This window comes from Benincasa hispida, chromosome 9 (assembly GCF_027475165.1).
Source record: "Benincasa hispida cultivar pf3 chromosome 9, pf3_genome.v1.1, whole genome shotgun sequence".
Taxonomy (NCBI): Eukaryota; Viridiplantae; Streptophyta; class Magnoliopsida; order Cucurbitales; family Cucurbitaceae; genus Benincasa; species Benincasa hispida.
The window spans coordinates 33,432,943-33,459,723 of NC_143486.1; the positions used below are offsets into that span (position 1 = coordinate 33,432,943).

At 36.8% G+C, this 26,781-nt stretch overlaps 1 protein-coding gene across 4 annotated transcripts in view; it reads left to right on the forward strand.

Moving 5' to 3' along the window:
- HAF01 (HAC13 protein (HAC13)) overlaps positions 1–25,511 on the forward strand; it is a 44,369-nt gene extending 18,858 nt beyond the window's left edge. For all 4 annotated transcript variants that reach the window (XM_039043440.2, XM_090317839.1, XM_090317838.1 and 1 more), the window contains exons 12-22: positions 10,935–11,271; positions 14,800–15,009; positions 15,156–15,239; positions 18,274–18,477; positions 19,143–19,349; positions 20,220–20,703; positions 21,600–21,778; positions 21,901–22,020; positions 23,464–23,520; positions 23,600–24,727; positions 24,815–25,511. In XM_039043440.2, coding sequence (XP_038899368.2) covers positions 10,935–11,271; positions 14,800–15,009; positions 15,156–15,239; positions 18,274–18,477; positions 19,143–19,349; positions 20,220–20,703; positions 21,600–21,778; positions 21,901–22,020; positions 23,464–23,520; positions 23,600–24,727; positions 24,815–25,177 — 3,373 coding nt within the window. In that variant the 3' untranslated portion in view covers positions 25,178–25,511. The remainder of the gene's footprint in view (positions 1–10,934; positions 11,272–14,799; positions 15,010–15,155; positions 15,240–18,273; positions 18,478–19,142; positions 19,350–20,219; positions 20,704–21,599; positions 21,779–21,900; positions 22,021–23,463; positions 23,521–23,599; positions 24,728–24,814) is intronic.
- The last annotated feature ends 1,270 nt before the right edge of the window (positions 25,512–26,781 follow it).

A 26,781-nucleotide genomic window follows, 5' to 3' on the forward strand; every position in this document is an offset into this window, starting at 1 on the left:
GTCAATTGGTAATTTAACAATGTGGAGGATTGTTACGCCAAACAATTGGTATAAAGGTCCTGAATTTGATTCCCCGCAAAGTCATTTCCTCCCCAGTTAATATTGAATTTCACTTGTTGGGCTTCAATAAGTTTTCAAGTCCACAAGTGAGGAGTGTTAGAGTGTTGATATAATATTAAAGAGAAGTTAGAGAGAGAAAGTCTGAAGAGTTAAGAATAAATCCGTATGGTTACATGGGCTGAAGTTTCAGTGGCACATTTTGTCTTCTTTGTCGGATTTTGTGTTGCATCTTGGTTCTTTGGTTTGTCTTTATTTATTTATTTATTTTTTTTCCTCGATGGACTTGTGAGCATTCTTCATTGAGTAGGCCTTCAAAAGGATTTGATTTTTGATTATTTTTGCTGTTTCAGTTTTCGATCCTTGGGCTGCAGACTTTTTCTATGTTCTTAATTGGTTGTAATGGCTGTATTTGTATTTGTTTTTGTTTTATTGTATTTTGAGTATTAGTCTCTTTTCATTTTTCTCAATGTAAAGTTTTTTTTCCTTTAGAAAAAATTTGAAAGGTTTTGGCAATAGATGGAGATGGAAACGAGGTTGCTTGAAGACCCCTAATTTTTCCATTATTAATAATGAGAAACCAAAGGAGAAATTTGTGGCTACTTGGGGGCTAAGTCAAAGAAATCCTTTTATCTCCATTCCTCTTTATAATTATTGGTGGTGCTCTAAGTTGAACACTTCAGTTTTGTCTTGAGAAGAGATTTTTGAAGGCTTCAAGGTGGGAAAAGATTCTGCGGAAGTGGCCGTTCTTCAGTATGCAAATCAGATATTGTCTAGATGAGAGTTCCCTTGCAAGAAGTGGTGGGATATCTTAAATTTAGTTTTGGCTGGTTCTGGTTTGTCTTTGAATGTGGCAAAAACTTCACCGATTGACATTAGTGTGAGCTTGGAGGAAGTTAGGAGTTGGTAATGTAATGCGTTGACATGCTACGTTTGCTTTCTGTTCATTTTTGGGATAAAAGGAAAAAAAACAATTGCTACTTAAATGAAAAACTTTGAAACTAAAGTTTTCCCTTCATAATAATTATGAAGGGTAAACTTTAGTTTCAAAGTTTTCCATATGAGTAGCAGTTCTTTTCTCCGGTTAACATTGGTTCAAAGTCCTCCAGTTAGACACTTGTTTGCGATATCCTTAGTGAGTATGGACGTTAAAAGTTGCTGCACTTGAGGTACTTATTTTTGTTTTTGGTTTGAAGAGAATGGTTGTTTCTCGGAAGGTATGAGTATGACCCATCAACGGAAGATTTTCCTTTCTTTATCGTCTCTGCAATGGTTTGAAGCTGGAGATTCTGCATCCTCCAATCAAGGCATTCTTTCAAAAGAAGGTGAGAAATGATTGTGAGGTTGTTCGTTTAGCTAAATTTCGTTCTTTGGTTGGTTGGTTCTTTGAGTGTGCCGTTTGGCCTAAAACTGAAGGAAGAAAAAATCTACATGTTCCAGCTGGAATAGATAAGAAAGGATGGTTAATTTTTTAGGAGATGATCAAAGATTCCCTCACAACTTTTGATAGGTTTAAGTCTTAGTATCATTTCAAGGAGTTAGAAGTTGAACGGTTCTCTACTGAATTGAAGGGTGCCAAGGTGACTAGGAGAAGTTTTGCGGATGTGGTTGGTCAAAAATATTTTTCAAAACCGAATGTTTCTCTTCTTAATGACCCATAAACAGAAAATTTTCCTTTCTTTATCGTCTCTGCAATTGTTTGAAGTTGGCTTGGTGGAGATTCTGCATCCTCCTATCAAGGCATTCTTTCAAAAGAAGGTGAGAAATGATTGTGAGGTTGTTCGTTTAGCTAAATTTCGTTCTTCAGTTGGTTGGTACTTTGAGTGTGTAGTTTGGCCTGCAATTGGAGGAAGAAAAAATCTACATGTTCCTGCTGGTATGGATAAGAAAGGATGGTTAGTTTTTTGGGAGATGATCAAAGATTTCCTCTGAGCTTTTGATTGGTTTAAGTCTTAGAGTCGTTCCAAGAAGTCAGAAGTTGAAGATTCTCTATCGAATTGAAAGGTGGCTGAGAGAAGTTTTGCAGACATGGTTAGTCAAAAATGTTTTTCTTATTCTAGCTTGGTTACAGATTTTTCGGATGCTATGATTGGTGTTCTAAAGTCTGAATATGCGTCTGTTTAGGTTTGAAAAAAGAAGGAAGTAGTGGATATGAAACTTGATTTAGTGATAGTAGTTATCAGGCTGGAAAAATCAGATGCCCCCTCGTTGCATGAAGAGTGTATTAATCTGATGGTGGAAATGATGTTTCAATTATTAATAAGAATGATATTCTCTTTCTAGACGATAATGAGCCATTAATTCATCCTCTCTCCTTTGAACATTAATATTGAAATAGGGAAAGAAGACAACACAAGGAGTTTACGTGGAAAACCCTAATTCAGGGAAGAAAAACCACGGTAGAAAAGAACTTATTATTTTTATCTCTTGTTTACAATAGACCCAACCCTAGATATAAATAGAATAATGTGAAACCCTAATTTAGCAAATATAGTAAAAAGACAAAAATGCCCTTAGGGCTAATTTAACTTATTTCAACACTCCCCCTCAAGTTGGGGCATAGATATCGGCAAGGCCCAACTTGCTAATACAAGCTTCAAACGTCTGTCTCGATAATCCTTTCGTAAAAACATCGGCAATCTGTTGGACTGAAGGTACATAGGGAATACAAATAGCTCCGCGATCTAACTTTTCTTTAATAAAGTGCCTATCAATTTCAACATGTTTGGTTCTATCATGTTGTACGGGATTATTTGCAATACTGATGGCAGCCTTATTATCACAATACAGCTTCATAGGCCCAGGACTACTCTCGTGAAGATCAGATAACACCTTCTGCAACCAGATTTCTTCACACACTCCCAGATTCATAGCTCTATACTCTGCCTCAGCACTACTTCTGGCCACTACACCCTGTTTTTTACTCCACCAAGTTACCAAATTTCCCCATACAAAGGTACAGTACCCTGAGGTTGACCTTCTATCAGTCACAGATCCGGCCCAATCTGAGTCAGTATATGCCTCGATGCTTCGTGTGTCATGTTTCCTGAATACCAAGCCCTTCCTAGGGGTGGACTTTAAATATCTCAAAATTCGAGTCACAGCTTCCATGTGCTCCTCATATGGACTCTGCATGAACTGACTTACTACACTCACAGCATAGGAGATGTCGGGCCTAGTATGAGACAAGTAAATCAGTTTTCCTACTAGGCGTTGATACCTCTCCTTATTCACAGGAACTCCTTCCAAAACATTTTTCAGTTTGCTATTGACCTCAATAGGAGTGTCAATAGGTTTGGATCCGGTCATTCCTGTTTCTTTTAACAAATCCATAGTGTACTTCCGCTGAGAAACAAATATTCCTGCTTTTGATTTTGCCACTTCCATTCCTAGAAAATACCTTAAACTGCCAAGATCCTTAATTTCAAATTCACTTGCCATCCTTTGTTTTAGCTTAGCAATTTCTGCCGTATCATCCCTTGATAGGATGATATCATCAACATACACTACCAACACAGCAATCTTTCCTAAGGGTGATTTTTTGGTAAACAAGGTATGATCAAAATGTTCCTGAACAAACCCTTGGGACTTAACAAACACGGTGAACCTGTCAAACCACGCCCTAGGAGACTGCTTCAACCCATATAAAGACTTCCCGAGTTTGCAAACATGATTCCCAAACTTAGCTTCAAAACCTGGAGGTGGACTCATATAAACTTCCTCTTCCAACTCACCATTTAGGAATGCGTTCTTTACATCTAGTTGATGTAGGGGCCAATCTTTATTCACGACGACAGACAGAAGAACATGAATCGTGTTTAACTTAGCCACTGGGGAAAAGGTTTCTGAATAATCAATCCCATACGTCTGAGTGAATCCTTTAGCAACTAACCGGGCTTTATACCTCTCAAGTGTTCCGTCAGATTTATACTTCACTGTGAACACCCATTTGCAACCAACTGTTTTGTGACCTCTAGGGAGAGTTACTAACTCCCAAGTCTTATTTGCCTCAAGAGCTCTCATTTCCTCCATTACTGCTGCTTTCCATTCGGGAACTTCCATGGCCGCATGTACACTGGTAGGTATTGTTAGAGCATCTAGCTGAGTAGTAAAAGCCTTAAAAACAGGAGATAAGTTACTATAGGTCAGAAAGCTATGCAAAGGGTATTTTGTACATGACCTGGTTCCCTTTCTCAGAGCAATTGACATATCCAGAGTGGTATCATAGTTGTCAGTTTTCGTCTGTCTCTCTTCAGTATCGGACTTTTGAGACAATTCTGCATCCTCTTGAGGATTGTTAAGCATCTCATCCCTTCTTGACATTTAACCTTTTCTGAGCTCATTTCGTCATTTTCTATGTTCCCAGACTTTTCTTCAAGACTCTCCTTTGAAACAACGAGATCTTGAACTTGTGCTGGTTCTGACGCTTGGACACTTTCCGATGGAACACCAGAGGTTTCCTGAATTTCCTTTCTGAGATTCCTCCTATAATACGTTATCCAGGGTACTTGTTTAGTAGGAAGAACCGACACGGGAACAACAGGAGCAGAATTAGGTTCAAGACTAGGTAGACTAGGTCCAGGAATATTGGGACTAAGCTGAATATTGGGACTAGGCTCAAGGTTGAGGCTAATGGGTATGGAGTACGTGGAATTGTTAGTCTCTTCATTCGTGGTCTCCCCCTGAAGATGACTAACGGGAAAGAACGGTTTGTCTTCAAGGAACGTGACATCCATAGTGACAAAATATTTTCTGGAAGATGGATGAAAGCATTTATAACCTCGCTGATGAAGGGGATACCCGACAAACACACATGTTTTAGCTCGTGGAGCAAACTTAGTCCGGTGTGGACCATGAGTATGAACAAAGGTTGTACACCCAAACACACGAAGAGGAACCTCAGGAATAAGACGGGTAGACTGATATGACTCTTTGAAGCACTCAAGAGGGGTTTGAAACTTTAGAACTCGGGAAGGCATTCTATTAATTAGATGAGCTGCGGTAAGAATCGCATCTCCCCACAGGTACGAAGGAAGAGACGCTGGAATTATCAAGGAACGAGCAACTTCAATAAGATGGCGATTTTTTCGTTCAGCTACCCCATTTTGTTGTGGAGTATAGGCACACGAGTTTTGATGGATGATCCCTTTTGACACTAGGAATTCCTGGAATGTGTGGTTGACAAACTCACGACCATTGTCACTTCGGAGAATGGCAATCTGTGTTAAACTGTGTTAATACAGTGGTATAGAACTGTTTGAAGGTAGATAAAACCTCGGACTTATCAGCAAGGAGATATACCCATGTAAGTCGGGTATGGTCATCAATGAAAGTTACAAACCACCGTTTACCAGACAGGGTAGTGATGCTCGAGGGACCCCAAACATCACTGTGAACCAGGTGGAAAGGCTGGGTAGGCTTATAGGGCTGAGAAACAAATGACACGCGAGGTTGTTTAGTACGTATACAGACATCACAAGATAATGAAGAAACATTCACATTATGGAATAAATGAGGAAACAAATACCGCATATATTGAAAACTAGGATGTCCAAGACGAAAATGCCACAATAAATAATCTGTTTCAGATATAGCAAACGAAGATAAAAGACTAGTCCTAAACAAGCTTTTGGAGGAAACATCTGTAGAAAGGAAATATAGGCCTCTGTCATATCGGGCAGTGCCAATCGTCTTCCCCGAGCTCAAGTCCTGAAACAAAGCAGTATCTGGTGAGAAGACAACTCTACAGTTCAAATCTTTTGTTATTTTGCTTATTGATAATAAATTGTAAGAAATTTTGGGCACGTGTAAGACATTTTGCAGAGTTAATCCATGAAATGGTGACAGTCTGCCTTTTCTAACAACAGGAGCGAAGGACCCATCCGCAATTCGAATTCTCTCATTTCCAGCACTTGGATAGTATGAGAGAAATCGGTCAGATGAGCCAGTCAAGTGATCGGTTGCTCCTGAATCTAGAATCCATAACTCATTCCCCTCAACAAGAAAACTCAAGGATTGAGGGTTACCTGATTGAGCAACTGTTCCAATTCCAACGGTACCTGAATCCCCAGGATTAGTCACTGGAAGCTGTGCCTGAGGTTGTGCAGTCCCCTCAACTGATTCACCCACTAGAGCACGCTCGGATTTCGACCTGTCATTCGGAGGGCTACGTTTACCATTTGGAGGACGACCATGCAATTTCCAGCATTGATCCTTCGTATGCCACTGTTTTTTACAATGCTCACACACTGGGGGTGTTTTACTATTCTGCTTGTCACCATCAGCTCCAGCGGACTTCACCCCGAAGGCAGCTGACTCTATAGTAGTAACACTTGACCCATTCATTGCACTCGATCTATCTTCTTCCAATCTAACTTTTGAACATACCTCCATGAGAGACGGAATTGGTTTCTGCCCCAGTATTCTACTGCGAACTATATCAAATTTGGGGTGTAGCCCAGCAAGAAAATCATACACACGCTCAACCTCTTCTATCTTGGAGTATTGAATTCCATCTTGTGGGCAGGTTCATATGATCTCCCGACATAGATCCATTTCTTGCCATAACAATGACATCTTGCTGAAGTATGACGTTACATCCATGCTCCCTTGTTTGCATTCGTGAACCTGTTTACGTAGAGTATACAGGCGGGATGCGTTCTGACACCTCGAATATAACCTTCGGACTGCATCCCAAATATCTCGGGCAGTGGCTGAATAGAGTAAGGGTTTCCCGATTTGTGGTTCCATACTACTAATTAACATTGAGTGGAGCAAAGAATCCTCTGCCTTCCAGACACGTTCTTGAGGATCCCCAAGATTCGGTCGTGGTATCTCTCCAGTTAAATATCCAAACTTATGGCGTCCCTCAAGAACCATTTTAATGGTTTGGGACCAAGAGAAGTAATTTTGCCCATTCAACTTCTCTCCCGTGATCATTCCTGCAGAATTTACAATTGTTCCAGATAAAAGATTAGAAGTTGGAGTAGGAAACATTGATACCGGATTTTCTGAATACATCGGGGAAGAACCATGGCCATTCAATCGGGCTCCCAGAGCGACCATCTGTTGCTGAAGACTAGCTAATTGTTGTTGGAGTTCCCCATGAGATTCAGATCTGGAATTTTCCTGTCTAAATACCATGGGATTTTCTTCAATGGACTCACCCATTCGAAACTGGGGCTGAACCGGATATACATGAGGAAGAGGCGGTCCACCATGATACTGTGAAGAAGCTACTGCCGGAAGTCCACCAGTGGCAAAGTTCGGCAACCCGTGACCAGCGCTGCTCCCAGACTGCTGTGATGGTGGGTATCGGACGAACGGCTCGGCGATCTGCTGCGAAGCGGAAGAAATCGCGCCGATCTGACCCGACCCGGCAGCTGGAACGAGCCCATGATCGTCTGATGAAGATGCGATTCTGTGCGACGCCGAGATACCTACCGGCTGTAGACCGATTGCGTGCGCGGGCTGGAGAACGTGTGAGGCGGAGGCGGTTGTGTGCGAAGCTGCGGGTCCGATTGGTTGTGACCCGATCGCGTGCGTCGGCTGGAAGGCGTGACCTTCCACCACCACCTGCTGTTCGGCTGGAAGAATCCGATCAATGGTGTTCAGTTGGGACGCTGGAGTTATTCCACCACTTGGGATGATAGTTCGGAGATAGCTGTCAACCGCTGCTTGAATCACAGCCTCATCATTCAGCGTAACTTCACGTATCAAGTTTGATGACTGAGTTTCTTCTACCGGGGCTAGGGTTTCATCACCTTGCTCTGATACCATATTGAAATAGGAAAAGAAGACAACACAAGGAGTTTACGTGGAAAACCCTAATTCAGGGAAGAAAAACCACGGTAGAAAAGAACTTATTATTTTTATCTCTTGTTTACAATAGACCCAACCCTAGATATAAATAGAATAATGTGAAACCCTAATTTAACAAATATAGTAAAAAGACAAAAATGCCCTTAGGGCTAATTTAACATATTTCAACAATTAAAAACAATGCTCTTTTGGAAATCCAACAATCTAAGCCAGATTTTCCTCTCTCTCCTCAATTAATTAATGGAAATCAACCTGATTTAGTATTTTGTATAATCATCTTTGGAAGAGGAAAGGGTAGTTCACTCGTGAATTAAATAATGAAAGGTTTATATAATTTTTTTCATAAGCATTATTGTGAAAAGGTGCTTCAATTCATGTATCCAAGGCAATAGATGTTAATTTTGATCACATTGAAGAAGGTTGTACTCAGGCGCTAGTGCCAACTTTAATATCGTCACATTGAAGAAGGTGGAAGTAGCGGGAATTTTGTCTCTAAGAAGCTAGTGGCTGCCTTGAATCTCAGGGTTGAAGCTCATCCAAGTCCTTACAAGACAGGTTGGTGAAGAAACGTAGTGGTTGGGTGAAGAAAGGTGGTGAAACACAAGTAAAATTTGCACCATCCCTCTTTCAATTGATAGTGGCTATGAAGATCAAATATTATGTGATAGGTTAGAAATGGATTTATGTCATATCCTCTTGGGAAGACCGTGTCAGTATGATACTCGAACCTTGCACAAGGGGAGAGAGAATACTTACAAATTCAATTGGATGGGCAAGAAAGTGGTACTACTCCCACTAGACAAGAAGGATGTGGGAGTAAAAGTGAAACAGGAAGATAGCAGCCACTTGTTTATCACAATCAGTGGCAAAACATTAATGAAAGAAAGGGGGCTGATATTTTAGGACTACTTGTTGCTGAAAAGTCCGAAGAAACTAGAAGTTGGAGTTCCTTCGGAAATACAAGATTATTCGATTAATTCCCACAATTGAAAGAAAAACCCGAGGGGCTGCCTCCTTTGCGAAACATACAGCACCATATTGATCTAATTCCGGGAGCTATCAAATTTGTCATTATAAGATGTGTCCTAAGGAGTACGAAATCCTTCATCAACATATCGAGGAGTTACTAAAAAAAAGGATATATTCAACCGAGTTTGAGCCTGTGTGCAGTGCCAGCCCTACTTACACCAAAGAAAGATGGAAGTTGGATGATGTATGTTGATAGTAGAGCTATCAACGGGATTACAGTGAAGTATAGCTACCCAATCCCTAAAATAGGTGATTTACTTAATCAACTTGGAGGAGCTTTGAATTTTTTTTTTTTTTTTTTGGTGGAAATGGACGAATCTCTTTATTAATAGTAATAAAATGAAATGAATGCTCAAAGTACAAAATATTTATATAGAGAGCAAGTTACAAAAGGCCAAATGGATCAGTAGGCACACTAGGACATCTCAACGAGGTTGACACAACTCCATAGTGCCCTCATCATCTCCGAATAAAGATATGCTAAAAGGATCCAAGGCTAAAAACAACCCATACAAAATATAAGTACTAATATGTCAACGTCCAAGACAAGAAGCTAGAAGCTCTGAATCGCTATAAATAAACAAAACAAACAGCCAAAATCAAAAGCAAACTATGCTGTAAAGATAAAAGCTCGGCAACTTAAACAAAATATAAGTACTAATATGTCAACGTCCAAGACAAGAAGCTAGAAGCTCTGAATCGCTATAAATAAACAAAACAAACAGCCAAAATCAAAAGCAAACTATGCTGTAAAGATAAAAGCTCGGCAACTTAAACAAAAGTTTTGAAGAGGATAGGCCTCAAATTGCTTGGATTGGATGCACCACAAATAAGCATCATGACGGGCGACTTCCAAATGGTCTGACCAGCCAAGGGTTTTTTCATGAAGCATCCTTTGGTTTCTCTCACACCACAATTCAGCCAAAAAAGCCTTGACCGCATTGAACCAAATCAAACGGGGCTCTCTCTTTAGATGTGGACCAATTAAAAGCTGCTGCATGTTGTATCTAAAATCATTGTTGAACACCCATGAGGTATTAAAAATATTATTCTCTCAACACTAGCTGAATATGGGCAAGTGAAAAAGAGGTGTTGTAGATCCTCTCCATTCTATTTACAAAGAGAACACATGAAAGGAGCCTTGATTTTTTCAAAAGAGGACTTGAAGAGTGAATACCATCGGACTCGAATAAGGCTGAGGGATGAGTGAAAGACTGCATTTAACTGTTACTTCTCATTCGCAGATCGATGACCAAACAAAGTTATCGTAGGTGACCTACATATTAATCCAAATTCAATGTTGCTAATCTCAAACCTTATTTTGCTCGTTTGGCATCCTAATTGTCATCCTCGAGTCTGATTCTAGGGGGGTGGAATATGGTGTACCAAGGGGTCTTTTTGTAAAACTAACCAAGGAGTTAGTTAGTTAGTAGTTGTTATCTTGTTAGCATCTTGTAATCACTTTTCCCTATAAATAAAGACCTCCTCCCTCATTTAGAAGGAGAGAATCTTTTCATTCAAAATTAGTCTTTTGGTATTACACCAAGGCCTTTTAATTTGATGGTCTTTTGTTAAGTCTTCGGTGATAGAAATTCTTCAAGGAGGTTATTCTTTATCCTTGTAGTGTATGACTTGATAATGTCCATGGTTTGAATGAATTCATGAAAGGAAGTTTTTGTGGCCTAATTTGATGTCTGTTAGATTATTGTGTTGAATCTTGGTGCATCGGAGATGTCATTAATTTTACTCGCTGAGCTAGTGAGCATTCTCCGGAAAGACCTTTGAAAGTAATCAAAATTTAATTAATTTTTTGCCGATTTGGTCAATGATTTGGTTCTTGATCATTGGGATGCATATTTTTTACTGAGTTCTTTACCTTTTGTATTTGGCTGTAATGGATGTAATCACTTTATTTTGCTTATGTTTGTTTCATTGTACTTTGAGCATTGGCTCTTTTGATTCTATCAATGAAAGTTTTGTTTCCTTTAATATTTTTTTTCTTACTAATTATGCTATCTTTGTCGTAGGTATTGTGAAGAAAGGCCTTTACTTTTGGGCAACATTGGAATGGGGGCAAGACTATGCACTTATTATCAAAAGTCGTCCCCCGATGATCAAACTGGTGCACTGTTGCGAAATGGGGGGGATAGTTTAGGACATGTCATTATCCTCGAACCTTCAGATAAATCTCCTTATCTTGGGGATTTAAAAGGTGGTTCAATACAGGCATCTCTTGAAACAAACATGTACAGGTCACCTGTATTTTCCCACAAGGTGCCAATGACTGATTATATATTGGTCCGTTCTGCAAAGGGGAAGCTTTCCCTAAGACGTATTGACAAAAATTTTGCAGTTGGCCAGCAGGTTGGTTTTGTTTTGTTTCTTGTTTCTCTCTCTCTCTTTTTTTTTTTAGTTTTATTATTTTTCTTTATTTAATTGGACTTGCTTTATTTGATTGACAGCATTCTCTTTTCTTGTTTTAATTTTATCAGATTCTCTCAATATTTGGTTGAATTTGTACTTGAATAGATCATGGTTTGATTGCTTGCTGTATTTTCATAGATACGGACTCTTAATGTTTTTTGATATTTATAATACTGAGAAAGGATGACCTCGTGAGAGGGCATGAAAATCTCACTTTCTACAATTTGTGGAGACGGGTCCAACAATAAATGAAAGGATGACATCCCACTATTTAGATCACATTAACTAATTCAATTACTGCGAAAGGATGAACTTTCTAGGAATTCTTCTAGTTTTAACACAATCATGATGTTTTCAGTTTCTCTTTGTACATTAACATAATGTACAGTCGAGTAAAAGAGTCTCATCCTCATGTAACTAAATTGCTGAATTTAGTACTTAACAACGATTCATAAGAGCTAATGTATATGTAACGTAACATTATTGATTTGGAGTTGTTAGATTTTTGGTTTGAACCACTAGTATGTAAATGTCTTTGGGGATTTGTGGACAGTATATTAATGTCCCAAGGTACTAAAATCACGGCTTCTAGAGGTCTTTTGTTTCTTGAATTTGATTCCTTGTACTATGTTGATACAAGCTTACATGATAAAATGGTCAGAAGACAATGGGGTTAGATGTGAGAAAAATTACCAACTTGCTCCTTGAAATAATTCATTGCCATAATTTAAATTCATTACTAATTTATTATATTATTCATTTTACGAGTTATCTTATCCCAATGGTCCAAGGGCAAGCAAAAAATCTAAATGCTGTTGAGGTCAAGGCTTAATTCGACCATTCTAGAAAAGGATACGAAACTTTTCATCAAGAGAATGAAATAAGACTAATGCTCAAGGATGCAAGGAAACAAAATAAGAAAGACAGACAATACAAGACAAAAATAAACAAACAAAGACAGGCAAAGATAAACCAAAATTAGAAAGGATTAATGAAAGCATTCCAACCACTATATATATTATGAAATGAGAACCTTGGAAAGATTATGAGAAAGTTCTTTTGGGAAGGTTTTGATGGAAGCAAGATTAATCACCTTGTCAAATGGGAGATAGTTTCCAAACAACAAAAACACGGAGGCCTTGGTTTTGGTGATCTAAAAAACCAAAATGTGGCTCTATTGGTAAAATGGGGTTGGAGGTTTATGCATGAGAAAGAAGCTCTTTGGTGTAAGGTAGTAAAAAATATTCATGATAGTGATTCATTTGAATGACACACGGCTGGAAAAGAAGGGAAAGCCTTAGAAGTCCTTGGATTACTATTACTATTTCCCGAGTTTGGCAAAAAATTGCATCATTTGCATCTTTTAAACTCGGTAATGCCTTTAAAATTTCCTTTTGGCATCACAACTGGTTGAGTTCCTCTCTACTGTTCTTTGTTTCCAAAATTATATAGAATTTACCTTGTCTCCTGAAAGTTCAGTTTTTCAACATTGGGATTCAACTGCTTTGTCGTAGTCAATTACTTTCAGGAGATTACTAAAAGATGATGAAATTCAGGATTTTCAAAATCTTTTACTTTTATTAGAAGGTAAAAGGATAGTTGATGGGTAAGATTGTAGATTTTGGTCTTTAGATGCTTCAAGTGCTTTTTCTGTGAAATTATTATTCAAGCATTTGAACTCATCTTCACCAATAGACAGTCTGTTGTACAAAAACTTATGGAAATCAAGCTGCCCGAGGAGAATAAATATCATAATTTGGGCAATGATTTATGGTTCTCTCAATTGCTCACAAACTCTTCAAAGGAAGCTGCCAAATCATTATCTTTTGCCCTCAATCTGCTCCCTGCTCTTTGGAATTATGGAGGAAATTGTTTGCGACATTTAATCTTCATTGGGTTTTCAGCAATGTTTTCAAGGAGAATGTGTCTCAGCTTATCATTGGTCCTTTTTTAAAAGCTCACTTGCTTCAGTTATGGATTAATGCAATTAAAGTAGTTTTGATAGAAATTTGGTTGGAGAGAAATCAACATATTTTTCAAGAAAAGTCTCTTAAATGGTTTGATCGTTATGAGATTGCAAGAGTTAAAGCTTCTTCTTAGTGTTCACTTTCCAAAAAAATTTCGGATTATTCTATTCAAGATATTTGTCTTAATTGGAATGCTTTCATTCATTTTATGTAATGGTATTTTTAGACACATGGTTTTCTATTGTATTCAAAATGTTCGTTTTGAGGTATGATGAGGATGCTATAGGTGTGTCGACCTAGTCGAGATAGCCAGGTGCATCTGTTGATCCCTATTTCTTATTTTTAGTAGTTTTTTGTAATTCGAGCATTAGTCTCTTTATTTCATCATGAAAAGTGGTGTTTCCTTTTTGAAAAAAGAACCTTGGAAATTTCTTGGAAAGAGAAAATTAGAAGAAGACTTGAGGCGAACCAAAGTTTGGCAGTCATTTTCCTTAAGCAGTAACGTTACTTTGACGTTTGTTTTTTTAGAAGTATTATGAGGACGTGAGACATCAGAGTTATGAATAAGTCGGCTTGAACTCTTATTGTGCTGAAAATCTTTGCCAAGAACGAGGCAAGGTTCTTTCCTTGCCACTTTGTGAGCAAATGGTAGAACCACGATGGAGGTTAACTATTTTAATCAATCTCCAAAAATGTAATGTATAGTGTCTGAGTAAGTTAATTATTTTATTAAATCTCCAAAATTTTGTAGACAGGATACTAAGTTGATTGGTTTGAATTTAGGAAATGAGGTCAACTGATTGAAATTGCAATATATTAGATGTAGTCTAATAACTTTTCCTTTTCTTTTTTTTTTTCCCTAAAAAAAAACGAAACAGAACTTTTCATTGATAAAATGAAAAGTGATTAATGCTCAAATTACAAGGAAACAAAACGAAGATTCAGAAAACTTAAAATGAACAAACCTAAGAGAACCATGCATTATTATGAGGAGAATACAAAAAAAAAAGCCCTCCAATTAAACAAGAAATTTGGAGATGAATACACTTAAATCATAGAATGAGAACATCGGTAAGAACCTAAGAACCAAAGAATCTTGAATCTTCAAAATGAATGAGCCAATGGAACACTGAAAAACCAGTGCAGATGGACAAATGACTGCAGCTTCAAACAAAATAAGCTGGTTTTATGGGAAAAGAAGTCTTCAAAGGCCTTTGGAAGTTATTTTGTCCCTAGGCTTGTATCTCCTTCCATCAGACCATTATTCTAATAACTTTTCCTATTGATTTCTCCTTTTTGTTTCCGATACATTTGTAGAAGTTCAAGAAGATGAATATTTAAGGAAGGTTTGGATTCTACTTTCTATGTGCTTAAGGAGCTGTTTTAATTTTTTTCCCTACTTAAAAACACTTTTCTAAGCACTTAAAAAATCAATCCAGACGAATTCTAATGTCCTTAATCAAATTCTGTTATCAGCTCTATTAATTGGTATTTTGTGCAGGAGCCGCTGATGGAGGTGTTTTCTCCGGGAACAAAGTCTCTTCAAACTTTTATGATGAATAGACTAACTTTGTATATGTTTCGTGAATTCCTTGCTGCTGAAAAGCGTCGACGAATCCCTGACATCCGTGTTGAGGAACTACCTTCTCAGTTTCCATACCTGTCTGAGACTATAATTAGGAAGAAACTGAAGGAATATGCTCTGCAGCAGGTTAGTTCATAACATTTTTATATGCATAATATAATTATACGCTCAATTCGAATAAACAACCCACCCTCATTTGTACTTTACGATGTTGTAAGTTTACTTCATGTTTATCTTCATTATGAATGACTGAATCATATATAATACTGCAGAGAAATTCGAGCGGACAGATTATTTTAATTAAGAAGCGCAACGCAAGCATTTCTTTGAAAAAAGATGCTGTGACACCTGAGGATGTAAGCAACATAAGTGCCTTTTTGTTGGTTCCTTTTCATCGATGAATTTACTTTTTATTTTATTTTATTTTTAAAATGAAAACAACTTTCTTTAAAGAATGCTTGGGCATACAAAAAAACAAGCCCACTAGAATTTGCGTTCAGGAAGTAAAGTCTATTCAAAATTATTCCTTTGAGACGAGTACAACAAGCTATTTATAGCTTTATGCCAGCCGGCTAACTAACTAATAAATCAACTACTTTTTAGAACCAAGAATGGATCTAAAAGAACTAATACTTGAATATAAAAACTTGAAGAACTAAATACAAAAGGTCTCGGTAAACACTACCTACCCCAAGAATGACTAAATATTTTAAGAAACATAAAAGAATATCCAAGATACTTCAAGACTTCAAGACTCTTGCTTCATCATGGTGTTCTCATTCTAAAGCTTTTGCCAATTATTCCATTCAAGATATTTGTTTGAAATGAAATGTTTTGTCTCTCTGTCTTTGTATTACGCAATATGTATCCTTGTTAATTTTGTTGTTCGTGGTATCTTGTATTTTGGAGCACAAGACACTTTTCAATTATATCAATGAAAAGTATTGTTTCTCTTTTTAAAAAAAGATACTTCAAGACTTGCATCAAGTAGTCTCCAAACTCTATTACTCTATTCAATAGATTAAAATCGTATGCATTTATTTCTCCTCTTTTTTTATTTTTAAGCGGAAACAAACTTTTCATTGATATAATGAAAAGAGGCTAATGCTTGAAATACAATGAGACATAATAATCCATTCAATCAAGACGAGAGGATCAACAGGTGCACTCAGATATTTCAACTAGGTTGACACATCCATAGCACCCTCATCATATCCACAATTCTCAACATAAGAAGATACACAATAAAATACCAAATGAACTCATAAACCAAATATAAAAAAAAGAAGACTTTAATCTCGAAAGCTCTCCAATTTAAACAAATGTCTTGCACCAAAAAACTTTAAAATTTCTTGGAAAGAGAGTACCACTGGATGGGGATACATTAAGGCTTGCAACTTCAAATCAATTAATCCACAATAAGGATTTTTCATGAAAAACCCGTTGGTTGCTTTCGAACCAAACTTCATCAAGTAAAGCCTTGTACTCCTTCTATCAGTTAATTTTTTGTTTAGTCTTGTCTCTTGCTATGTGATTGAAAGTTCCATATTTTGTTATGTTTCTTATTTTGTATTTTGAGCGTTAGACTCATTTCATTAATTCAATGAAAAGTCTTGTTTTTGTTCTTTTGTTTTTTTTTTTGGGTTTTTTTTTTTTTTTTTTTTTTTTTTTTAATATGAGCTTCCTCCTTTACAAAAAGGGACTCCAACTATATGAAATGATGACTATAGAATAGTTATAAAATGTCTTAAAAATTAAAGCCCACAAGGAAACATGAAATTGAACGAAAGACCAAATCTTCATGTGGTCCATTTCCACTCTCTTAAAAGACATTTTGCGCACCCAACAAAATCCATAAAATCGCACAGCCCAACAAGCCATAAAAAGCAGCCATTCTTTCCAAAAGGTAGATTTAGAAGGAACTTCTTGATCATAGCGCTAGTATCTCTGTGACGAGCATACATCATACCAAGCGTCTGGAGGAAAGAACCCTAGGCACAATTTGCAAACTCAACGCCATAGAATATGGTCAAAATCTTCATTCACCTTCAGACCAAGAATACAAAAGACATGCCCAATAAGCGAAGACATCTTCCTCACGAGCTAATCCAACATGTTAGCATGGCTGTGTAGAACTTCCTAGTTAAAGAACCTCACCTTCCTTATCTTAACTCTCCAAAACACCGTAAAGACTGACATTTTGAATGGAGAAGGATCAACCAAGCAATGAAAGAAAGACTTACACAAAAACCCTTCCAAAGGATTGGGGATCCAAAATCTGACCTCCCTTCTCCAACTCATAAAGGGGTGACCCTTGAGTGAAAAAAAGAAGAGCAGCCACATCCATTGCTTCCTAATCGGAAAGAAAGCAACAAAACCTGATAGAAAAAGAACAAAAACTCCTAGACCACGTAAGAAAGTCAACGATAAAATGATTTTTGAGGGACGAGACGAGGAAACAAAGCACAAAAAGGTCTCTCTCCCACCCAATGATCTTCCCAAAAGTACATGTCCCTCTCTTCTCCGACCACACATATGGACCAAGTAAATAGAAGATATAAGCTCTTTCAAAATGAAATATCCTTCCACTGTGAGTACCTTTAACTGCCTTAGACAACCGCTCGAAAGGATGGTGGCCGTGTTTACTAGTAGTGATCCTACGTCATAGAATTGGGCTCAGAGGAGAAATGCCGCACCATTTGGCCAACAGAGCTTTGTTTCACACCCTAAGATTACCAATTTCAAGATCCTCCAAGGAAATTGGTCTCTTGATAACCTCCCATCTAATCAAATGTCTTTTCCCTTCTTCCCAGAGAAATCGCGCATCAACCCGTCCAAACTCTTATATACCTTGCATGGGGCTATGAAAAGGGAAAAAAGAAATAGAAATATCACTGAAGACCGATTTGATCAAGGTAAATCTTCCAACTTTAGAAAAGCAGCATTTTTTTCCAAGAGGCTAACCTTCTTCGAACTTTATCCACCACAAGGTCCCCCATAAAGATTAGAGAAAAAAGATGACCTCTTCCTCAACTTCCTTATTATCTCTAATAACCTCCCTCTGACTCATTGACCAATGAACCGATCCTATTCCTACTTTTCCGACAACTAGCCATTCTGTGGAAAAAGTAAGTATTGCAATCTCCTTCCTTAGCCCAAGCCAACTTCACTTTTTGCCTGAAACTACAGGCTTCCATCTTAACCACATCCATGCAATGGTTCTTAAAGACAAGAACAGCCAACAGAAAATTCTAGCATGTCTAGGAACTATGATCCATATTCTATGAAAATTATAATGAATGTAAATCTAGGGCCTATACTATGGTATATATTGTTGCGTTGCTGTATTGTTTTCTTTATTCTTATACCATCTTCCTTTTGAAATGTTAGGTATGCAAGTATGAAAGCATGCAAGCTGGTTTGTACCGTCTGAAACATTTGGGACTTTCAGAGGTTCATCCCTCTGCAATTTCATCTGCGATGAGTAGACTTCCTGATGAAGCTATTACCCTGGCTGCTGCATCTCACATTGAAAGAGAGTTGCAGATAACTCCCTGGAACTTAAGTAGCAATTTTGTTGCTTGTACGACCCAGGTAATGAATCTTAGCTTATCTCCATTATAGCAAGTATCTGGTTCATCTATTGTCCTTTTTGTCAAGTTTTTGAAATTGTTTAATCTTATCTTATATTTTGTTTGTGAAAGAATAGAGTAGAAAAGGACTGTTTGCCAAATGGTAAAAATTAAGATTGAAATCACTTGATAGGTGGATAGCACGACTTTTTAGTGACTTTTTTATTATTATTTTTTTATAGCTCATGACTTGGTTCTGTTTACTGCTTTATATTGGTGCAAAATGAGGCACCTTTTAAGAATTTTAGTCTTTCTTATTTAGTTTCTAATTGGAAATCCCTTTTTTCAATCACCTTTAGGTGCTCTGGGGTTTCTCCTTATTTCATTTATTCAAATGTTTCTTCTCAAAAAAAAAAAAAGAAGGTGGATCACACTCTGTTGATTTCTGTAGATGAACTGATATTAAATTGTTTTTTATTAGTTTGTTTCTTTTAAGTTTTTATTACTTATCTTCCAAAGAATGAAATATATTTGAATAGATTCTCATCTTTTCAACTACAATGTGAATTAAAAAATGGATAAATAATTGAATATAAGATAGAAGAAAATTGATCACTAAAGAAGGATACGGTGATTGATTGCTAATTTTCAACCTTCTCTGATTCCCAACCGAACTAAAATAAAAAGGGAAAAGAAAATATAGAGCGGCTGGAAATTACAGGTGTTGGTGATCCATCTGGTCGTGGGCTTGGATTTAGTTACGTTCGTTCGGTTCCAAAAGCACCTATTTCTAATGCATCTTTAAAGAAAAAAGCAGCCTCTAGTCGAGGAAGCTCTGCAGTGACAGGAACAGATGCTGACCTACGTAGGTTGAGCATGGATGCTGCAAAAGAGGTACCTGGTTTTCTGTTGAAAAATTGTTTTTAGCTTTATAGTGTCTCGTGTGTCATTTCATGTTTCACACAAGAATTTTATGTGGTAGATTAAAAACTTCATTAAAATGGAGTTTCACCTAAAGCTCACTTCTGTATCTTTTTGTAGTTTATATTCACTCTTAATTCAGACATTATTTTTGATATAATGGCTATATAAAATTTTCTCCATTTTATTCTATTATTTCCATTTTTGGACATGGAGCCAGAAGTTTCTAGGCGATGCATTCCGAAATAGCTTTGAACATTGTTTCATTGGTCAATAGTAAAGCACGAACACTTTAGTTTGACTAGTGTGTTTGTGCTGAATATTTGGACACTTTGACACTAGATTAGACACTTTTAACTTAATAGATATATGTTAGACAAGTTGTAGTCGTACAAAGTCTGTAGGGGTTTAACTAGATACAATTATTTAAATTTTTAGAATGAAATACATCACTCATATTTTAAGCATGTAAATGCATAAACTTACCTGCTTCGAATTTCCTTTTTTTTTTTTCCATCTATAGTAATGATTACATACATATATGTATGCATGTGTGTGTGTATATATAAGAAGTGAAAAATAAGAAAATTAGTTTCATGACATCTTAATTAACATTATAAAATTAATAAAATATTTATAGTCAACTTTTTATCATTGTAGCTAACAATGTGCGACTTGTGAAAAGTGTAATTGTCTCTTAAAAATATTTTCTTTTTGCATAGGAAAATTGATATTCTTATTTTCCCGCTCTAATTAGATATTGGAGCTTTGCATTATCAGTACTTCCCTGCTATTTTTCTTACGCTTACTACCTTGAAATGTTCATCTTGTTTGATATTTCAGGTTCTTCTCAAGTTTGATGTATCTGAAGAACAGATAGCAAAACTAACCAGATGGCACAGAATTGCTATGATACGGAGGCTTTCGAGTGAGCAAGCAGCTTCTGGGGTACAAGTAGATCCAACAACTATCAGCAAATATGCACGTGGCCAGCGAATGTCCTTTCTGCAACTTCAGCGTCAGACAAGAGAGAAGTGTCAAGAAATTTGGGAACGACAAATTCAGAGTCTTTCAGCCTCAGATGGTGCTGAGAACGAGAGTGACTCTGAAGGAAATAGTGATCTAGATTCCTTTGCTGGAGATTTGGAAAATTTGCTGGATGCAGAGGAATTTGAAGATGAAGTTGATACATTTGAGATCCGACATGAAAAAACTGATGGGGTCAAGGGACTTAAAATGAGGAGACGTCCATCCATTGCTCAAACAGAAGAAGAGATTGAAGATGAAGTGGCGGAAGCTGCAGAGTTGTGCAGGTTGCTGATGGACGGTATGGACAACTCTTGTATATGATTTATGGAAAATTTCTGCGTGATGGATTTGGCTTGGATGATTAGCTTTTACCTTCTCTCATGGGGAATTCTTCAATGCTTTGCTTATCATTGATAGCATGGTTCATTTTTGGCGATAGAGTAAGGTTCTTTAAAACGATCCATCCACCCAAGTCATTAGGAGCTTCTGGGAATTTTTTAGTCAAAACCCTTTCTGCACATTTATCCCTTCTATTGGGTGGATGGATCGTTTTGAAGTAGCTCGGTTAAATGCTTCATCTTGGTGTACTCTATCCAAAAGACATGTTTAAATTGGCATGCTTTTATTTTTCCAGCTAAGTTCTCTCGGTATGTATTGTTCTAGTTCGATTATTGTGTTTTTGCTTCCTTTGTTCTTTGGAATATTTTTGTTAGATTCTTTATGGATATGATGAGCATGCTAAGGAAGGTGTGAATCTAGTTGGGATTCCCAAGTGCATCTTTTGATCCCTAGGTTTCTTTCGTCCTTTGGGTCTCTTATTGTACTTTGAGCAATAATCTGTTTTCATTACTTCAATGAAGAGGCTTGTTTTCATTTAAAAAAAAGTGGATATGATCATATGACTTAGTTGGGTCACCATATTGGCCAATACTTTGAATTATGCGGGACCTCGTTTTCATTGTTCTAGTTAGAATTCTCACTTTTCAGAATAAATTAGTTATGTTTTGCTTCTTTTGCCTGGCTAGTTGTACTTTTTCACGGGGAATGATGTGTATCAATGACATTGCTTAAGTTGGGAGATTCTGAACACCCATTAGTTCAATGCAATTCTATCCGTGGTCAAAGCTTATTAGTCCCTTGCACTTGGGGGAATTCGCACCTTTATCTGGCGCTAATGTAGAATCTATTATGCAGATGAAGCTGAGAGGAGGAGGAAGAAGAAGAAGAATAAAGTCATGGGAGAAGCAGTGTTGTCTACAGGTTTTCAAGCTAGTTTTGGTCATGAAAATCCTGAGCAGACCAGACATTTTGTTAGTATTGCCCAACCTGATGTCACCTATATTTCTAAAGAAAATATAAGAGAACAGAAGGAGGTACTAATATGTGATTATTTGTGATTTTCATTATCTTGATCTCTTAAGCATGGGATCAATTTTCTTTACTCACATCTGAGGGACGATTTATAGATAATTAGTGCCGTGTGATATGATGGCAGGTTGAAAATATTATTAATCGAAAAGAAAAGTTTGGAAAATTGAAACCCACGAAGAAGAACTATAGTTCAGAGATGAACCTAATCAATAAGAAATTGAAGATATCAGGAGACAAAGTCAAGGTATGGAGGGTTTTATTTTTATTTTTATTTTTTTAATTTTTTTTAAAAATAATATAGTTTTATCTGTTGGTGGGACACTGGGATTTACTTGATCCTCTTGTTTCAATATTCTGAAATTGTAGCAACAAGAGTTTAGTTCAACTGACATCTGTATGTGTTGAGGACCAAGAGGACCTTGGTTCAAATCTCCCCACCCCCAATTCTGTACTAAAAGAAAAAATTTCTGAAATTGTTTCACTTTGGAACTATTGACACTAATCATAAGCTTCGTTTAAAATATAGGGTTTACGTTTATCCTTATTGTGGGAATAGTTTTAAACTCCCATCTTCAGTTGTTTTCCCTTTTCCGTAATTGTCTTGCTGGATACAATCTCTTATGGTATAATCAAGTCTAAAATACAATCTCCCAAAAGGAGAGAAAAATAAAAGATCTAGAGTCATGCCTCCAAATACTAAAAAAGTAATGACTACTCAGTGTAAACAAGTTGGGAGAGTTTGAAAACTTGAATAATATTTCAGATGCTTTAATCATGCAAAGGATTCAGCTTATATACTAATCCAAAACATAACACAGCCCAACAGCTAAACAAAGTTACCACACGGTAACAAACTAAAAATTACAACCAATTCTTAACTAAAGAACTCAAACTCAAGAACTGAAAGAACTAAAAAAATTTAAAAGTAAAACTTCAAAGAAAATAACCAACTGCGACTACATCACTACTACAAAAACACCAGAGAAACCCAGAACAGCGACCACCAACCAAATAAATACCAACAAAGAGTAAACTGAAAAACTCTTTAATTTTGCACAAACTAAAAACTAGATGAGAGAATCTTTTGATGAAGTAGCACCAAGAAGCTTGAAAATAAACTCTCTTCTTACAGTTGAAATCTTTCCAACAGGAGAACGAAACAGAGCTCAACAAGCGATATTAGATCACCGCCACTTAAATCTTCCAAAAACAGTGATCATGAATCCAACCACCTTCTAAAAAGAAACTCCTTAAACCCAAGATCTCTAGTATTCGAAGAAAATTTTCAAAGTTCAATTGACGATCAAACTATCACGACCCCTTATATCTTTACAAGAGGGAATAAAAAAAGAATCTCGGAGCTGTATTTCACAAACCTTAATTTAAAATGAAAACTTTAAAGGAACTGATGGAGGTATTATTTATCATGGATAGGTTTTGAGAAGTTTAGACACCTGCAGCCAAACTGTTCACAGCCTTCATGAGTAGAATTGATCCCGTTCTTAATTTCTCACTCTTTTTATTTTTATTTTATTTATTTATTTTTGGTTAAACTATATCTTTTATGTTGTTGCTTCAGTTTTGGTGATGGGAGTGATTAGGCTGGGGAAAAGGTGGATATTGGTTTTACGTCATTATTCTCTATATGCTGGTTGGAACCATATTAATTTAACCTTTTCTTGATCAGAATTTTAAAGAGAAGAAATCAGCTCGAGAGAGTTTTGTGTGTGGAAAGTGTGGTCAGGTACATAAAGTTTTTAGTTTAAAATTTCCCTGGCTCTGACCCCTCAATATGCTGACTTTCTGAAGTTTTTTGTTCTCAGTTTGGACACATGCGGACGAACAAGAATTGCCCCAAGTATGGAGAGGATCTTGAAACACCAGAGACAACAGATCAAGAAAAAGTATCAATAAAGTTGAATACCCTAGATCCATCAAATCAATCCCATCAGAAAGCTGTAACTAAGAAGGTTACACCTAAAGCCGTTGCAAAAAGTTCTACAACAGAAGCATTCGAGGGTGAAAAATCTACGTTGATGGCAAAAGTTTTTCCAGTGAAATTCAAATGCAGCTCATCTGACAGACTGTCTGACAATCTTAGTCCTGCACTGCCACAGACTTCTGACTTGCCAGTCAATTCTGACAATGAAACTGGGAAGTCTGTTAAAGTTAACAAGATTACATTTTCTAAGAAGAGAACTGAAGACATTCAGTTTGAGTCTCATAAACCCTCAATTGTAATACGACCTCCTGATGCAAAAAAGGTCTCACTTGAAGCTCATAAACCTTCCATTGTTATAAGACCACCAACAAATATGGATAGGGAAAAAATGGAATTTTCCAGACGCTCTGCCACCATTATTAGATCAGCAGCTGAAACAGAAAAAGAACAGCTTCACAAAAAACTCATAATCAAACGGCCAAAGGAGGTAAAGGAGGTTATTGATTTGGATCGGAGTGCTTATGATGGGAGTGTTGGTATGGAGTACCGGAAGACTAAAAGAATTGTTGAGCTGTCAAGTTTTGAGAAGCATACAAGGCATGGGAGCATGAGTTCATCTGAGTCTGGAAAAAAGAAAGTTAGAGAAGAGCATAGATGGTGGGAAAAGCAAGAGAAGCAGAGAAATGAAGAAAGACTAAGGGAAGAGAAGGTGAGGAGGGTTTACAATGAACAAATGGGGATGCGAGAGGAACAAGAGAAGTTAGCTGAGATTAGAAGATTTGAAGCAAGCATTAGAAGTGATAAGGAGGAAGAAGAACGTCTAAAAGCAAAGAAGAAGAAGAAGAAACGAATCCCTGAAATACTAGATGATTATATGGAAGACCCCAGGTCAAGAAGATTTGATAAAAGGGTTCTAGAAAAAGAGCGTAGTGGGAAAAGGAAGCCTATTGAGTTGGGAAGACATGTTGCAGAGCATGCATCATCAACAAAACGCCGCAGGGGGGGAGAGGTACTTTTGTGCTTTGTAGGATTTTCTTTACATTTGTGTATATTCCCTGTGCTCAATTCATCTAAAACTATGGCATTTTTCATGCAGGTTGGTTTGTCAAATATCTTGGAGCGGATTGTGGAGACCCTCAAAGACAGGTTCGATATTTCCTATCTCTTTTTAAAACCAGTGTCCAAGAAGGAGGCTCCAGATTACCTGGATATCATAGAGCGCCCAATGGATCTTTCAACCATTAGGGAGAAGGTTAGAAGGTTGGAATACAAGACCAGGGACGAGTTCAGGAATGATGTATGGCAAATAATGTATAATGCTCACTTGTACAATGATGGACGCAATCCAGGGATTCCTCCCCTAGCAGACAAGCTTTTGATGCTTTGTGACAATCTATTGAAACAAAGTGATGAAGAATTGACTGAAGCAGAAATTGGAATCGAGTATAGGGATTCATAGGGGGGGAGTACATACCGAATTGTGCCTTTGTGTAGTATATACATATAGCGTAGCATAGTGAGGCTGAACCCTCATTTCCATGGCAAATAGTTTAACACAATATTCCATTCCATTAGAGATTTAGGAAATTCAGTTGGCATTTGTTGGGGAGATGAAGGGTATGAAGACAGGCTTAGAACACAACCATGCTCATTAGAATGTTTTGCCAAAAAGATTAGAAGAGGGGGTTAGAACTCGTTGATAGAGGACAAACCTTCCATAGTGTACTGTAGTGATGTATATAAAACCTGAGTTGAAAATATTTTTGGGTTTAGTAGAGATGTATTTTATTGTCCCCATAATGTTAGCTGTAGTGATGTATTTAAAAACTCAGTTGAATCGGTGGGGGGGGGGGGGGGGGGGGGGGGGGTGGTGTTGATTATAATAGAATTGTATTTTGTTGTCTTCAACATTATTATTGATACAACATGATAAGAAAAGTCGGGTGATTTCTGTCTTTATTTCACCACCTTTATTCTAACGGCCTGTTTCCAGTGGTTGACTATGGAAGCAAGAAAAGGAAACAGGGAAAATGCATTTTGGGGTTGCCAACTCTATGGTAGAGTAATTGGTTTTAAGTGGGGTTGATTCAGAAAGAAAGCAGTATGTCGTATCAATGTAATATTCAACTTATACTTTTCGTATTAGATTGGCCGAACTTTGTTTGAATTAGAGCTCTATGCTCCAATTTTAGGGATATTCTATGTCATTTATTCATAATCCTTTACTTATACTTGGAAATAACATTACCAAGCTCGTTCATTTAGTATAAATCAATCTGAGATCTTCACATTCAGAGGTCGAACATGTTAAAAAAAGGGTTTCTTTCAAGTGGTATTTTGTTTGAATTTTACAATCCCGATTTTTCTAGTTCGCATTTTTTAAAAAACTGGCCAGTTCACATAGGCATAGAAATCATTGAAAAATACTTATCAAACATTGCCAAGGTTGTCTAATTCGTAAATATTCCTCACGGTTTCTGTTACATCTCAAATTTTTGTGTAATTTAAATTTGGCTGTTTTGTAATATTTGATAATTATTTTAAATTTTGAGGTTAAATTGAATTTTTGTAAAAGGAATTCAATTTAAAATATTTTGCTTCAGTAAAGGAATTTCTGAATTTAAGTTTTAAATTAAGGAGAATTTGGGATTTGACTTCAATTTTAATTTAATTTGAGAAATTGAATTAAAATTGGAAAATTTAAAATTTGTTTTTAAGTAAGAGATGGAAAATGGATTATTTTATTTAGTTAAGGATTAAAGATTTTAAGAGATTTGGATTCTTAAAAGAAATTTAAATTGGATTTGGAATTTAAAAAGAAAATGTATATTTATAAAGAAAAAGGGTTGGGATTTTGAAATTAGAGAGGAAAAGGAAAGAATTTTGGAATATTATATATATATATTTATATATAAATGTTAGTTAGGGAAAAAAGAAAAAAAAAAAAAAATCTCTTCCTCTTCATATCATGCATAGGCCCTTCTTGTTTTTCTTCTTCGTGCCGCCAACACCCACGCCAACCATAGTCGCCATCCAATCTCGTCAAAGTTCCCTCTCGTTGAT